Source organism: Cornus florida, unplaced genomic scaffold (genome assembly GCF_030987335.1).
Source record: "Cornus florida cultivar Cherokee Brave unplaced genomic scaffold, ASM3098733v1 CherokeeBrave_3.0.0_Hap2_Chr01, whole genome shotgun sequence".
NCBI classification, from domain to species: domain Eukaryota; kingdom Viridiplantae; phylum Streptophyta; class Magnoliopsida; order Cornales; family Cornaceae; genus Cornus; species Cornus florida.
Genome location: NW_026775571.1, coordinates 56,297,429 through 56,313,112, shown reverse-complemented (window position 1 = coordinate 56,313,112; position 15,684 = coordinate 56,297,429). Strand labels below are relative to the sequence as shown.

Here is a 15,684-nt window from a genome sequence, read left to right as displayed (position 1 = left end):
GGACAACTTCACTTTCGAAGTTCCTTCATGAGTAACCTGCAAAATACCCCAAGCTTCTTTAGCAGTTTTACAATCCAAAATTCTAGCTTATTCAGATGGAACAACAGAATTAATAATTGAATATAAAGCTTTGCCATTAACATCATTTCGCTCAGTTTCAATAGCAGTAAAATCAAAAGTATCTTTTAACGCTTTGACTATTTTACCATCCACAGTTGTATCAACTGTAGGAGGTGTATAGCCAAATTCTACTATAGCCCAAGTTTTACCACCAGAATTTTGCAAATAGGCTATCATCTTTCCTTCATCAACAGTTACATTTCCTACTCTTATTCCCCGAAGCTTCCCCTCCTTCCTAGGCCCTCTGCAAGAATAAAAAATCTCCTACCTGTACACCACTAAGATTTTTATCAAAATAGGGCATCAGAAGTTCATTCTCCTTCGTAACAAAAGCCACATTCATGTTAGGCCCTTCAGCAATGAACTTGAGCTCAAGTTCGAAATCAAGATTGGCTAGCCAGCGAAACAAACCAACCTTAACCGTGTCTAGCATTATCCAAGCCAAAAGAAAAACTAGCTATGATTCCAACAAAATATCGCCAACTAGTGACTTAAATGCTTGACATGACATCCAGCGACTCAACAAAAAGAAGGTGCTCCTGACAACTTAATTCATATGATATAATGTGGCTTGTACCGCAAAACAAAATATAGAAGATACAATGGCATTAAAAAATAAGCAATACAGATAACAAATAGTTTCAGCATAACATCTAAAGACAATCAAGCTCAAATGCTGCAAAAGTTCAAAAGCATCACGAGTGAGTCAAATATTGCCGAAATAAAGTTTTTAACCACATAAATATACAATTTATGTAGGCAAAGTAAAAGTAACCAAAAAACCAGGGGAAGAGTTCACTATGCCACTTCTACTCTTTCAAAAGTTCTCCACTGGCTTCCACATTTTGATTTCCCACGTTGATCACAGCCCTGAAAGAACATTCCTTGCACATCAGGCACACAAAGATATAAAAATAAAAATTAATTGTTAACTCCTCGAAGATGAATTTAAAACCGTAATTGACAAAATTTTAAAGTTTATGCTACCTATTCGGGCAATGGGAAAATAGAGGTTATTTAAACGCTAGGTTGTGCTTTTACATTCACATATAGCAATAGCAATAGCAAATATAAGATGTAAAAGTAAGTAAAATCATCCATCTTGCCTCTTCTTTCCTTTCTTCTTTGGTTTTGCTCCAAGTAAAACTAGGCTCTCTGTATAAGCATCTGCATAAAATGAGTCGCCAGAGCTTTCATCTCTAGATCCACGAATATGAAGTTGCATTACTTGTTCTGCTTGAGGATAATAAGCTACCAGATACCCATCTTTTTTCCCAAATAGAATTTCACCAGCTACATTATTGAATAATCCTCCAGTCATATCAATATCGAATTGTTTAGTCCATGACTCTGATACGCCATACTCCTTCATCACCCATATGCAACAAGCACCTTTGCCCCAAATACCAACAATCAGAGAGAGTGATTCTCGAAACTTAGCAACACGAAGATTGTCCATCTCCCATTTGTCATGAGCAATGCTACTTGGCACCATTATCTCCCCAAATACCTCATCACCCATGTGGAATGACACGATCAAGTTGAAGAAATCGATCCCCCTATCAAAAGCAAGCCAATGTGCAGTCCCGTTCAGATAAGCCTGTGGAGCACGCTCGCCGATGATATGTGAAAGACCTAAATGGCTGATGTTCCGCCATGTGCCTGTGCTCAGACTGAAAATGTCAATCTCAGGAGGAGGCCCAAATTCATTGGGTACATAGAGATACACAATTCTGACAACCTTGTAGTCATCAGTCAGGGCATCGAAGCCGAACCCAATGCTATGCATATAAGAACCGTGTGATTGATAGGTCACACGCAATGGAGGAAGCGTTATTGTGTTCTGAATCGATGGATTCCATAGATAAAGCTCCTCCTGATAATTGTGCAAATCATCAGAAAGGCATACGAGCCCATTGCAGATACCTTTTATACTCAAACGAGGGTTTCTGTGGCTCTTCAATGGAAGCCCAAGCTCTGCATAATCAGAGAACACTCCGTTTTCAGAACGTAGTAGCGAGTAATGCACTACGTTGGCATCATCAACAGAGCGGCTTCGAACTAGTAAAAGGTTGTTGTTCACAATGGATGATCGATTGAGGTGTGTGTTGATAAAATTAGGGCTTGTGAGGAAAGAGTACCATGATTTGCAGACACAAGCGCACTGGATGAGGTTTTTGATCGGTAGCCAGGTGAGGACGTCGATGAACACATCATTTGAACAAACGAAACCCTAATAACTACTTCAGAGAGAGCAAGTATTTCTCTCCACTTTACTAAATTAGTTCCTAGTAAGTGAATTAGATATTACGTACTTTTTAGGACCAATCCTACTTTTGAAAAAAATTAAAAATATATATATATATTTAAAACCTAAAAATATTTCTAAAACCTAACTAAAAGTTCAATTTATGTTCATTTAAATCTTAAATCACTAATCTTAAATTTTTACGAATTAGATATACTCTTGCTAAACCGTATCTACTCTCACAAAATTAGAAATCAAATTTGAATAATAATAATAATAAAGAGTACATTTGATGGATTTTTTTAAAGAAATTTTTTTTGGACACTAAAATAGTGTATTTTACACGAATTTTTTGATTGAATTTAAATTAGATTAATTATTATTTAAACTCATAATACAATATTATTAAGTAACTAAAAATACCACCAAAAGCGGAGCCAAGTTTTTTGAATTTCGTGGGGGACGACAACTAAGCAATTTTGAGAAATGAATTGTAATATAAAAATATTTTTTAAAATTTAGCCTTTAGTGTATATATTGAGAAAAATATAATAAAAATATGAGAAAAATGAAACCTAAATAAATATAGATGAAAATTTGATATAAGAAAGAAAAAGATAGCAAATAAAACAATCAGGTACATGTGAAGTGAGAAGTGGTAAAATATATATATATATATATATATATATATATATATATATATATATATATATATCGCCCAATTGTTTCAATTATTATTTTCTTATATATATATATAATGATTACTTTGATTATTCCACTATGAGAATGATATATTTATCTTGATGAAACAACAACAATAATAATTTTGTACCATTTTAAATAAACAAAATTTTGAAAGTTTTAGTAAAATACAATTATTAGGAACAAGATAGAGAAATACAAAAAATAAATAAATAAATAAATATAGAATTTGTCATTTAACAAGTGACAACTAAAAATATTATAATTGATGTTAATAGTATTTTTGCTTTCTAAGTATCACAAAACTCTAGTTTTCCTTCTTCTGATTCTTTAAGGATTCGCCCACGGAGATGAGTATATAATTTTAGATGTTCTCTTCGTTAACAGCATCTAAGACCAAGGATGGTGCATCACTTATTTCTCGTTCCCGCTCAAAAAATGTCTGTCAATAAAGGTTCATGTACCTATATGTTAAAACTTGTATAATTGATATTATAAATGTGTACATATTTGTAAATGTAAATGTGGTAATAACATGTTAAAGGAACTACCAAAATAATGAATATACATTTTTGTTTTTGATGATTTGGACTTCAGAAGTAAAGTTAAACAGATTTAATTAAAATTTTATGAAATTCAGAAGAATATAAAGTTTTAGTTATTTTCGAACTTAATATAATTGAGGTCAACAAATAATTCTTAAGAAAGAAAAAATAAATAAACAAATAAATTTGGGAGGTTAATTGAATATATATATATATATATATATATATATATATATATATATATATATATTATGAGTTGTGGGATCACAAGTGGGATGTATTTACAAAATAACAATTTTTAGGGAGACCAGTGGTTCCCCTCTCCGGACACCCAGCAAAAGTGTCTAATAGTATCTCATTTACTTCCGGATGTGGAAGGTGAGAATTGGAATAACATAATACATTGTGTAATACGGAAGAGTCTAGATGAAACTTAAACACCTTAATAAGTGGCATGAAAGCCATACATTGTGTTATAGTCTCATGCCATCAAGTCAAGAGGAAGAACAAAATAATGAGAAGTGAATAGCACTACTCTTAGAATATCATTCAGGCCGTGTTTGGTTGTGCAGAATTAGAATTGGATTAAAATTGTATTGGAATTGTAATGTTATAATATTCCAATCTCACTACCGAACACATACAGTGAATTCCCTTTTTTTCACCAATGCAATTCCAAATTTTCTCGTGAACAATATCTTGTTGACTTCCCTATCTTGCTGCCCTCTCCGATTTCCATGCCTAGCAAAAAACAAGGAAAAAGATTAATGTACTACATTAGGCAACTTTAGTTTAAACAACAAAAACATTTAGAATCCAACAAGTCCATGTGGGGATTGTCATAATGCAATTAGGCTCATGGCCAAGATTGTTGATGATGTGGAGTTTATAGTTAGAATTCTTTAAGGTTTCACCATTTCAAGGATGGGTTTTGTTCCTGTCAAGATTTTTGGTGATCTATATATAGTTCTAGTTTACGGGGAAGAACAAAACAGAGGAAGATCAAGTAAAATTGCAAGCACGAGAAAGATATCATCCTGACATGATGTTGTTCACGAGAACCCAGCTGCTGGTTGTGTCCTATGTGAAATGTCAGCATGAGCGAGCAGGAGGAACTTGGTCCATCTTAGACTAAAAATGTGGTAAGAAGTTTTGTTGTTGGGGAGCAGTAGCTGAAGCCAGAGCCAAAAGACATGCTGTGAGAGAAGAACGTAAAGGCACTGATGTGTTCTGTAAGTTTGTGGAGGCGGCTGGTTCGAAGATAGGGTTTTTGGAAAGTTGAAGATGATGGTTTCTTCACACGCAGTTATAGCATATTTTTTGTTTTTGGTGAAGAAGATAATTTGATACATAAATGGATCCGACCTCTAGACACATACCCATGTCCAACACTCGTACCCGAGTCCGGGTAGCATAGGTGAAAAGCAGTAGGCTTGAGATGGTAAGCTATATTCCAACAGAAAAATGAATACAGATCACTAAAGAAATAAAAAAGAAAGAATAAGCAACACACTATGTATATGCTAAATTAGCACTCCAAGGAAGAACCAAAAAACATAAATTTTGAAGGAAACAGTGCAGTAAACAAACACGGAGTTAAATTTTCTCAGCATAAGATTCCTACATTTTTTATATCAAACTAAGACTAACCAACTCAATCACTCAAAGTTAAAACTCCAGATTCAAAATCAGAAATGTACTTTAAAGTCGTCAAGAGAACATAAAACTATGCTTGTTTTATTTGAGACAAATCTATAAAAAACAAAAAAAAAAAAATACCTTCCGAAAAAAAAATCTAGAAAAAAAAAAAAAAATTAATTCAGTTCAAGTCTTACCTTCACAAATCAAGAGTCAAAATATAGTTTGAAAATAAATAAAATTAGAAGAAAGAAGAAACTAGTAAAATTCATCGTGACATTCATTAATAGTTAATTACATAATAAAAATAATATGTTACAATATAGAGATCAGTAAAAAACCCCTCCCCAAAAATAAAAAAATAAAATCACTAAATCTTCAAATCAAATCTTGCGAGATTTTAAATTTCACATTATTAACAGAAAAATCATTGTTTGAAACTTTAATACATTCATTACATGTAATTATGATATTAGTTTTGAAAAAATGAAGGAATAAATGGACAGTAGAGTATTTCCCTATTCTTCATTTCAACTATTTATTGTTGTGTATGTCGAATTATATTTGTGGCCTTGCTGAAGCATGGCCCACATAATTGACAGACATAAATCAATTCTAAACAAACACATAAATGTTCACAACAACTACATCAGAAAAATATCAAATTTCATGTAGCACAAACAGATCGGGAGTCTTTTAAGAGAATTAATGCTAATTAGACTACATTTTTGGCTTCATTGATGTCACCATAATAATAGAGCACCCAAATAGAACCTTAACAACTAATTTGACCACAAAAATATGTTTTAAACATAGTTGAGGTCCACACACACAAAAATAAATTTCCACTTCTAATGCTTGGCACAACATCTAACAACTCGAACTAAAGAAGCTGCTCATCTAACAACTCGAACTAAAGAAGCTGCTCTTGACAAATTAATTTATATAATATTATGTGGCTAGTGCCCCAAAACAAAATACAGAAGATACATTGGCATCAAAAGATAAGCAATAATAATGGATAACAAATACTTTCAACATAAATCTTACCCAAAAATGATCAAAAACACCTTCAGCATAATATCTAAAGCCGCATCAAGCCCAAATGCTCCAAGATTTCAAAAGCATCACGAGTGAGTTTAAAAATTGCCCAAAGAAAGTTTTTAACTACATTAACATACAATTAATGTACCATAGTCAAAGTAAAAGTAACAAAAAAAACAGGGAAAGAGTTCACTGTGCTACTATTTCTACTCTTTCAACATTTCTCTACCTTCTCTGGCTTCCTCATTTTGATTTTCCACCCTCATCACAGCCCTAAAAAAAACATTCATTGCAAATCAGGCACAAAAAGATATATAGACTTAACTCCTCAAAAATATGAATATGAAACTGTAATTGACCAAAAATATTTAAGCTTATGCAACCTACTAGGGCAGTGATGACATATATTCACTTAAATGCTAGGTTGAGCTTTTACATTCACATGTAGCAATAAAACAACTTAGAAAATATAAGGTATAGAAGTAAGTGAAGTCGTGCATCTTGACTTGGAAGTATTTGTTATAGTCCAACTTCGCATCCGATTTTTATGCGCCAGTCTTGGATGCTATAGAATCTGCTTTAAGAATTTTATTTTGTTTAAAATCGTATTTTATGAAACTAAATTGAGTTAGTGTTTATGTGTTTATGAAATAAAAATAAGTTTAAGGTGTTTCTCTTGTTCAGTATCATTATGAACTATTTCAACATATAGTAATCTTCTTATTTTAATTAAACAGGACCTTCAAGCTGTTAGTTATTAGCATCTCAAACATATTTTGGCACAGGCAGATCCACCAGTCTTTTAAAAGAATATTAATGCTAATTAGGCTTCATTTTCTGCTTAATTGATATCACCATTCTGCTCCATAATAATAGAGCACCCATATAGACCCTTAACAACTAATTTGCTCACAAAAATATGTTTTAAACAAAGTTGAGGTGGTTAGCAAAATGTTCTTAATTCTTCTCTTGATCAATGTAATCCAACCTGAGCCACAATTCATGACTCTCAATAGTTCCCATGAATTTTTACTTTGTAAGTGCATAAAACTTAAAAAGAATTTGCCACGTGTAGATGAATAGACTGCAAGAAAGAAGAGAAAACAAACTATAGGATTTCATAAATCAACAGTGGATAAGATTGAATTGTCTAGTTTCCACACAGCGGGTATGCCTTCGCAAGCTAGCAACCCAGGAGGTGCATTTTCATAACCATGTCCTTGAAACTAGAAATTATGACTTGGAAGATAGGCAAGGTATATACATTAATATCATAATATCATCAAACTTGAAGTCATATGGGTTCTACTATCAAACAAGGTCTAGCACCTGAGAACACCCTCAAGAAACACATCATATCACTGATATTATTAATTCTAATAACAGCACATAAATCACTTAATTAGTACACTAATTGATTTTTATTTGTGAAAATGAGATGGTTCAATGATATTATCAAACAAATTTTTATGAAGCCAATAGACAATATTATACAAATCATCACAATAAAAAAGAACCTGCCCCAAGAGAACAAATTCATGGGCTATTCATAAGAGAGAGATTTCTCTAGCACTTCTTACATGAGCTAGATCCCCCTCTAACGTTTTCCTTCCAATGGGGTATAAGATCAAAGTAAAAACTAGAGCTACAATAAGAGATGGCAAAAAGTAAATGGTTGAACAGAATAATGAGGGGTGAACAGCACTTGGAATATCATTCAAGTTAATTAATTTAATATCATGTCACACATGGCCTATAAGTAAGGGACAAACCATTGACCAATTCATGTACAACTTAGGCTCAACTACATAAGAGCTCTATCTGTTTTAATTAGTAAAGTACACCAGGATAATTTAATCAACATGTTCAACCCAATTAAGCGAGCGAGCCAAACTTGAATAAACCAAGCTTGACTCATTAAACTAATGAACATGTTGATAAACGGATAATCATGAGCAGACAAGCTAAGGCTAGTGAACATGGCCCATTTATTGAGCTCAAGTTTGAACTTAAGATTGGCTAGCAAGCAAAACAAGCCAACCTTAACCTTGACTAGCATTATCCGAGCCAAAAGGAGAACCACCAATGACTTCCTACAAAATATCACCAACTAATGACTTCTAAATGCTTGGCATGCATCCAGCAACTCAAGCTAAATAAGGTAGTTTTGACAATAAATTCATAATATAATGTGGATCGTACCCCAACACAAAATTTAGAAGATACAATGGCATCAAATAACAAATACTTCCATCATAAACCTTGTCGAAAAAGGAAAAAAAAATAACAATTTCAACATAACATCTAAAGCCATATCAAGCCCAAATTATCTGAGTTCAAAAGCATCATGAGTGAGTTATATATTTCCCAAATAAAGTTTTGAGCTACGTCAATATACAATTTATGAACCATAGGCAAAGTAATAGTACCAAAAACAGGGAAAGAGTTCACTAGGCCACTTTTACTCTTTCAACAGATCTCCACCTTCTCTGGCTTCCACATTTTGATTTCCCACTCTGATCACAGCCCTGAAAGAACATTCATTGCACATCAAGCACAAAAATATATCAAGATCAACTATAGTTGTAACTCCTCAAAGATGAATATTAAACAGTACTTGACAAAAAAAAATTAATAATAATAAATAAGTTTATGCTACCTATTAGGAAGGATAAAATGGAGGTTTTTAAAATGCTAGGTTGAGCTCTTACATTCACATGTAGCAATAACAGAACTTAGGATACGAATAGCAAATATAAGATGTAAAAGTAAGTAAAATCATGCATCTTGCCTCTTCTTTCCTTTCTTCTTTGTTTTTGCTCCTCTTTTCTTTGATAAGTATAAGCAAGAGATTACAAATGTTTTGGGATGCAAGAGATTACAAATGTTTTGGGATACAAATGTTTTGCTCTTCTTTTCTTGGATTTCTTAGCTTCCTCACAGGCGCCTGTATTAGGAAGTTTTGCTCCTAATAAAACTAGGCTCTTAGTATAAGCATCTCCATAAAATGAGTCCATACACCATCGATCTGTAGTTCCCCGAATATTAAGATGCAGTACTCGTTCTGTATCAGGATCATAAGCTACCAGATAGCCAGAATTTAACCCCAACAGAACTTCGCCTTTCCTTGTGAAGCCAACTACACTTTCGAAACCTACACTAGTATCAATATTGAATTGCTTTGTCCAAGAATCTGCTATGCCATACTCTTTCATGACCCATATGGAACAAGTTTTACCCCAAATACCATCAATCAGAGAGAGTGATTCTTGAAACTTAGCAACACGAGCATTTGACCCTGAGTAGAAAGTGCAACCTGCAGGCACCATGTTCTCGCCAAATATCTCATCACCCATGTGGAATGAAACGATCAAGCTGAAGAAACCTTCCATTCTCCGATTGTAAGCAAGCCAATGTGCAGACCCGTTCAGATAAGCCTGTGGAGCCCGCTCGTAGATGACATATTGAAGGCCCAAATGGCTGATGTTCCGCCATGTGCCTGTGCTCAGACTGAAAATGTCAATCTCCGGAGGAAGCTCGAAATCATCGGGTGGCCAGAGATGCACAATCCTGACAACCTTGTAGTCATCAGTCCGGGCATCAAAGCCGAACCCAACGCTATGCATAAAAGGGCTGTGTGATTGAAAGCTCACACGCAATGGAGGAAGGGTTATCGTCTTCCGAATCGATGGATTCCATAGATAAAAGCTCCTCCCGTAACCGTGGAAATCTTCAACAAGGCATACGAGGCCATTGCAGCTGCCGATTATCCTCAAAAAACGGTCGCTGGGGTCCTTCAGTGGAAGCTCAAGCTCTGCATCATCACACAACATTCCATTTTCAGAACGTAGCAGTGAGTAATGCACTACATCAGCTTCATCACCGGAGCGGCTTCGAACGAGTAGAAAGTTGTTGTTGTTGTCGGTGTTCGCAATGGATGATCGATTGAGGTGTGTGGTGATGAAATTAGGATTTGTGAGAAAAGAGTACCATGATTTGCAGACACAAGCGCATCGTACGAGGGTTTTGACGGGTAGTCTGGTGAGGACGTCGATGAACATATCATGAGCTAGGAAATCTGACATTTTCTTCTTCCAATTCTTCACTTGAAATAAAACACAGAGAGATTGATTTGAGGAAAAAAAAAAAAAAGAAGTACCTGCCATAGATTATGGACTCGATCGCCAAGAAAGACACATGTAGAAAGGCACACATTTATTAAAATACTACGAGAACCATAATATATTCATTCAGCTTTTGATAGCCATCACACACAGTGACACACACAAAACCCTAGCTACTTCTCACAATTGGAACAAAGGTAAAGGCCCGAATCAAACGAACCAAAGTTAGAACAAATCAAATGATGAGATGAGCGAAAGAAAGAAACATATATAAAAGATCGATTCATGCAAAAGGAGAGAGGAGAGAAAGAGGATGAACATACCTTGTCAGTGTCGAAGCAGATTGTGTCGCTGAAACTTGCACTAACTTATATTTATTTTTATTTTTTTCCATCCCCTGTGGGCCTCAAAATTTGAGGCCCTCTAAAATCTGAGGCCCAAGGCCTGCCCTGATACAAGTATACAGCCTACACAATAAGTGATATCAACAGTAGTTTAACATAAATTTTAAATTACAAATATTCCGTAATGGTTTCTACTATTTTATACCTACACTACATGAGGGTAGTTTCCTAAGATTAAACTTAAATGGGGCAGGGTTGGTGTGGAGGGAAAAATCTCCCTCCAATGAGAACTATACACGTCATCGCAATGTAAATACCCATCACAAATGTCAGAGGCCCATCCTGCTCAAAGCCCAGTCCAAGCTCGTTGACAGCCCAAAGTCATAAGACACTAACCCAAGGTCGCAGATAATTGATCTCTGTAGCATTACTCAAGCCCGAAACAAGAGATCCAGCCCGTTAGCAATGTCACATGGATCAGGTTACTTATAGCCCAAATTCATTGTAAGGAAATTAGTCCTATTAGAAGAAGGATACAGCAAAGAAATAAACTACTACACAAGGAAAATTATACAAAGGAAGGAACTCTATTTGTAAAGAATTTCTGTAGGGAAAGAATTGGAGGACAAGCAATGCGAGTCCTACCATAATTCAACCAATCTTTTGTGTATAAATAGAAGCCCAGACCTCCAATAAAAGGATCGAGCAATTCTACGCTTCTTGAGATACTGTTCTTGTTTATTTTTATTGTTTATTGAGTGAGTTGTGTTATTTCTCCTAATCATTATCGGTTGAGCGGAATTTTGCACCTACACTTTGGCGCCGTTTGTGGGAAACGTGTGCAAATATATTCCCACTCTTGTTTTTTGTTTCACAAGTGAATCCTGCAGCTACCATCTAGAATGTCGAACGGAGGATCTTCAACAGATCAACAGACGGAGTTGATGCAGAAGATGCGTGAAGAGTTTCTACACCAGTTTGACGTACTTCGTCAGGCAAACGAAGCAAGTGTGGCTCAAATCGCCTTGCTTCAACAGCAGAATAACACTCTGCAAACGGCGCTGGCTCAGTTGGCACCACCGCCACCAGTGGGTGACACAGCAGCACCCCCTAGTCAGAATATTCCTCCAATCATTGGACTACCGCCTGATGGGGCTCCACCTAATGGGGCACGACCCAATAAGGCTTAGCCGAATGAGGTTCAGCAACAACGAAGGGCAAGATCCGAGGCTGGGGCTTCAGATAACGTCCCTCGTTGCACACAGGATGAGCAAGCCGAATCCAGCCATAAGCTTACGGTGTAGTCCAATGGAATCCCAGATGGTGCAGGTGTTCAGGATGCCTTTGACAAGAAGAGACTCCTAAAGATTCAGACACCTGCCGAGATGGCTAAAGAACACAAAAAATCCTTGGTCAAAACTCCTTTCATTGACGATGTGTATCTGGTTGAGAGGCCCAAGAAATTTACCATGCCTTCTTTCACTCAGTTTGATGGAACAGGGGATCCTTCTCGGCACCTAGATCATTACGCTCAAAAGATGGCTTTGGATGATCGTAATGACCCTTGGATGTGCAGAGTTTTTCCTACCAGTTTGACAGGAGCAGCACAAGAGTGGTTCAGGAATAGACCGCATAAGTCCATCCCGGATTACGTAACTCTATGCACCATGTTCCTGACACAGTATTACGGAAATAAGAAGCAAAAGAAGAGCATTGCCAGCCTCTTCACCGTAAGGCAAAAAAGGGGGGAAATATTGCAGGATTTCTTGTCAAGATTCAACATGGAAGCCTCAGAAATAGCGGATTGTCATCCCGCAACTGCTATAGAGACATTTAAACTCGCGATGATTCAGGGGACGAAGTTCCACACTTCCTTAGTCAAATATTCTCCTCCCGACATGTAGACTTTTAATGCTAAGGCCCAAATCTACATTCGGCTTGAGGAAAATATAGCCCACCGAGCGCAGCACGCCACCCTCGTGACAGTGGAAAACAAGCCTCAAGAAAGAGTTCCAACTCCAAAGATTCAAAAAAGCCAACGTTCCTCAACGCAGATCACCCAGGCACCTGAAAAAGGCAAAGGGTAGAGGAAGGATTTACACCTCTCCGAACTACCTTGGCTCGGCTCTTCCAAGAGAATAAGATGAAGTTCACAACTCCGCAGCCAATAAAGTAACCCCTGGAGCAAAGGGACAAAAGTAAGCATTGCGCTTATCATCGAGATTATGGGCATTCAACCAATGATTGCAGATCCCTCAGGCGACAGGTGGAGAATATGATCGCCAAAGGTGAGTTGACGGATTACCTCATGACAAAGGAGTATGCAAAGCCCTGCGAGGTCTATCCCCGCAAGGTGGAAGGTACGCAAGTAAAAGTCATCCATGCAATACATGGCAGGTCTGAAGATGATCAAGAGTCCGAGGAGGTATACAAATCCAGACTGAGGGCAGCCCACAAGCTCAGGAGGATATCCTCGGTCAGTGTTATCGCTTCGAGTAACATCAGTATTGGATTCGGAGATGGTAACCTATCCAGAGTTCAACTCCCCCACGAGGACCCATTGGTCATCAGTTTTTTAGTGGCCAATTATATGATCTGGAGGGTTTTGATAAATCTAGGAAGTAGCGCCAACATAATCACAAAGACGGTCTTTGAGCAGCTAGAGATCCCGTCATCATCTATTCGACCTACCTCTAGCCCGTTAATGGGGTTCGATGGCACAAGAGTAGATCCCCTTGGAGCAATAGACTTGTCAGTAACCGCGGCAAAGAGGACTCTAAAGGAGAACTTTGTTTTAACAGAGATCCATCCTTCTTCCAATCTCATCATGGGATGAGGTTGGATACATCGGATGAGAGGAGTTCCATCCACCCTTCACCAGGTGATGCGGTGCTTATCCGGACGGGAAAGAAGTAATTAATCTGTGGGGCAATCAATTCGCAGCGAAGGAATGCTATATGTTGACACAAGTTGAAGCAAAGAGGGTGTCGACTCAACAGCAACCAGGTGTGGCTTCCAAAACTGGACCCAAATAGCAATTACAGAGCCCTCTGCCCAAGTATCTTAAGGTAGAAGAGGAAGAGGAAATTGCGAAGCCCACTGAGGAGACCCTTGAAGCCGTGGAAGTTTTCCTCGGCGACCCTCAGAAGGTTACCTATCTAAGCTCTTCCTCCACGTCCAAAGAAAAGGAGGCGTTAATTAATGTCATCCGGAGCAATGCAGATGCCTTTGCATGGGATCACTCGGACATGGTAGGGATCGATCCCTTAGTTTCTTGCCATAGTCTGAAGGTGGATCCGAAGTTCAAACCGGTTAAGCAGAAACACCGAAGGTTTGCCCCCGAACGCAATCACATTATAGCTGAAGAAGTGAGCAAATTGTTGCAAGCAGGTTTCATTCGAGAAGTGCAATATCCATAGTGGTTGTCAAACGTGGTAGTCGTATAAAAGAAGAATGGAAAATGAAGGGTTTGTGTAGACTATACCAACCTTAACAAAGCCTGCCCTAAAGATAGCTTCCCTCTGCCCAAGATAAATCAGATGGTTGATGCTACCACCCGCTACGAGAGGTTGACATTCCTAGATGCATACTCGGGATACAATCAAATTCCTATGAATCCCGAAGATGAAGAAAAAACGGCTTTTATTACAGAAAATGGGACTTATTGTTATAGGGTCATGCCCTTCGAACTGAAGAATGCTGGAGCTACTTATCAACGCCTTGTCAACAAGATATTCGATAATCTACTGGGAAAGATAATTGAAGCATATATAGATGACATGGTGGTTAAAAGTGTAAAGAAAGAAGATCATCCGAAGCATCTACAGGAAGTTTTCAATACCTTGAAAAAGTACAAAATGAAGCTGAATCCATCCAAGTGCTCCTTCGCGGTATCATCAGGTCAATTCCTTGGCCACATAGTGAATAAAAGAGGGATAGAGGTAAGTCCGGCTCAGGCTAAGGCCCTCATCCAGAATCAGGAACCAAAAGATTGCAGGGAGGTGCAGGTTCTTACCGGTCGGATCGCAGCCCTCAGCCGGTTTATATCCCGATTGTCAAATAAGTGCAAACCATTCTTCGATGCTATACGATCTAAGAATAAAGATATATGGGGACCTCAGCAGTAGGAAGCCCTCAGTCAGTTGAAAGGTTACATGGCCGAACCACCAATTCTATCTGCTCCAAAACCCGGGGAGGTTCTTATTATGTATTTGGCAATTTCTAATATAGCGACAAGTGCAGCATTGATTAGAAAGTAAGGAAAGAGGCAATATCCAGTCTTCTACACAAGTAAGACCGTGACAGATGCTGAGGCACGATATAGTAAAGCAGAAAAAGTCATCTTAGCCTTGATCTATGCCAAAAGGAAGCTTCGGCATTATTTTGAATCTCATAGTATTGTGGTACTCACCAACTATCCTATACGGGGTATACTCTCTAAGCCCGATCTATCTAGGAGAATTACCAAGTGGGCTATCGAGCTTAGTTCCTTCGACATAACTTATGAGCCAAAGGTGTCACACAAAAGACAGGCCGTCGCAGACTTTTTTCTCTAATATGAAGACACTCCCAAAGAGCCGGTACACCCTGAACCACAGTGGGAACTTCGAGTTGATGGCTCCTCGAATCAAACAAGTGCAGGGGTAGGAGTTGTAATGTCAACACCCGAAGGCACCAAGCTGCAGTAATCTATCTGTTTGAAGTTCCCGGTTACGAACAATGAGGCCGAGTACGAGGCGTTACTTGCTGGTCTTCGATTGGCCAGTAGCCTCTAGGTACGTTGCTTAAAGGTTTTTAGTGACTCACAGCTTGTTATAAATCAAGTGACAGGTCAGTACCATCCCAAAGAGGAAAGAATGAAAGCATATAAAGAAGCTGTAGAGAACGTTGCACGGGGATTCGATTAGGTCGAATTCTAT

The 15,684-nt window shown here is 37.5% G+C and overlaps 2 protein-coding genes across 4 annotated transcripts; both read right to left on the bottom strand.

Moving 5' to 3' along the window:
• Positions 1–709: 709 nt before the first annotated feature.
• LOC132297741 (F-box/kelch-repeat protein At3g06240-like) lies at positions 710–2,399 on the bottom strand. Its single transcript, XM_059794935.1, has 2 exons — positions 1,227–2,399; positions 710–990 (listed from the first exon to the last, which is right to left on the bottom strand). The coding sequence occupies exons 1-2, from the start codon at positions 1,907–1,909 to the stop codon at positions 930–932; spliced, it is 744 nt and encodes a 247-aa protein (XP_059650918.1). The 5' UTR covers positions 1,910–2,399; the 3' UTR covers positions 710–929.
• A 1,639-nt stretch (positions 2,400–4,038) lies between these two features.
• LOC132297705 (F-box protein CPR1-like) lies at positions 4,039–10,738 on the bottom strand. 3 transcript variants are annotated; one of them, XM_059794933.1, is made up of 5 exons: positions 9,089–10,738; positions 8,727–8,825; positions 6,527–6,570; positions 6,304–6,361; positions 4,039–4,356 (listed from the first exon to the last, which is right to left on the bottom strand). In XM_059794933.1, the coding sequence occupies exon 1, from the start codon at positions 10,461–10,463 to the stop codon at positions 9,150–9,152; it is 1,314 nt and encodes a 437-aa protein (XP_059650916.1). In that variant the 5' UTR covers positions 10,464–10,738; the 3' UTR covers positions 4,039–4,356; positions 6,304–6,361; positions 6,527–6,570; positions 8,727–8,825; positions 9,089–9,149. The 3 variants fall into 3 exon arrangements, with proteins under 3 accessions (XP_059650916.1, XP_059650917.1, XP_059650915.1); XM_059794934.1 differs by having other exon boundaries at positions 6,304–6,570; positions 9,089–10,111; positions 10,288–10,738; XM_059794932.1 differs by having other exon boundaries at positions 6,304–6,570.
• Positions 10,739–15,684: the final 4,946 nt, after the last annotated feature.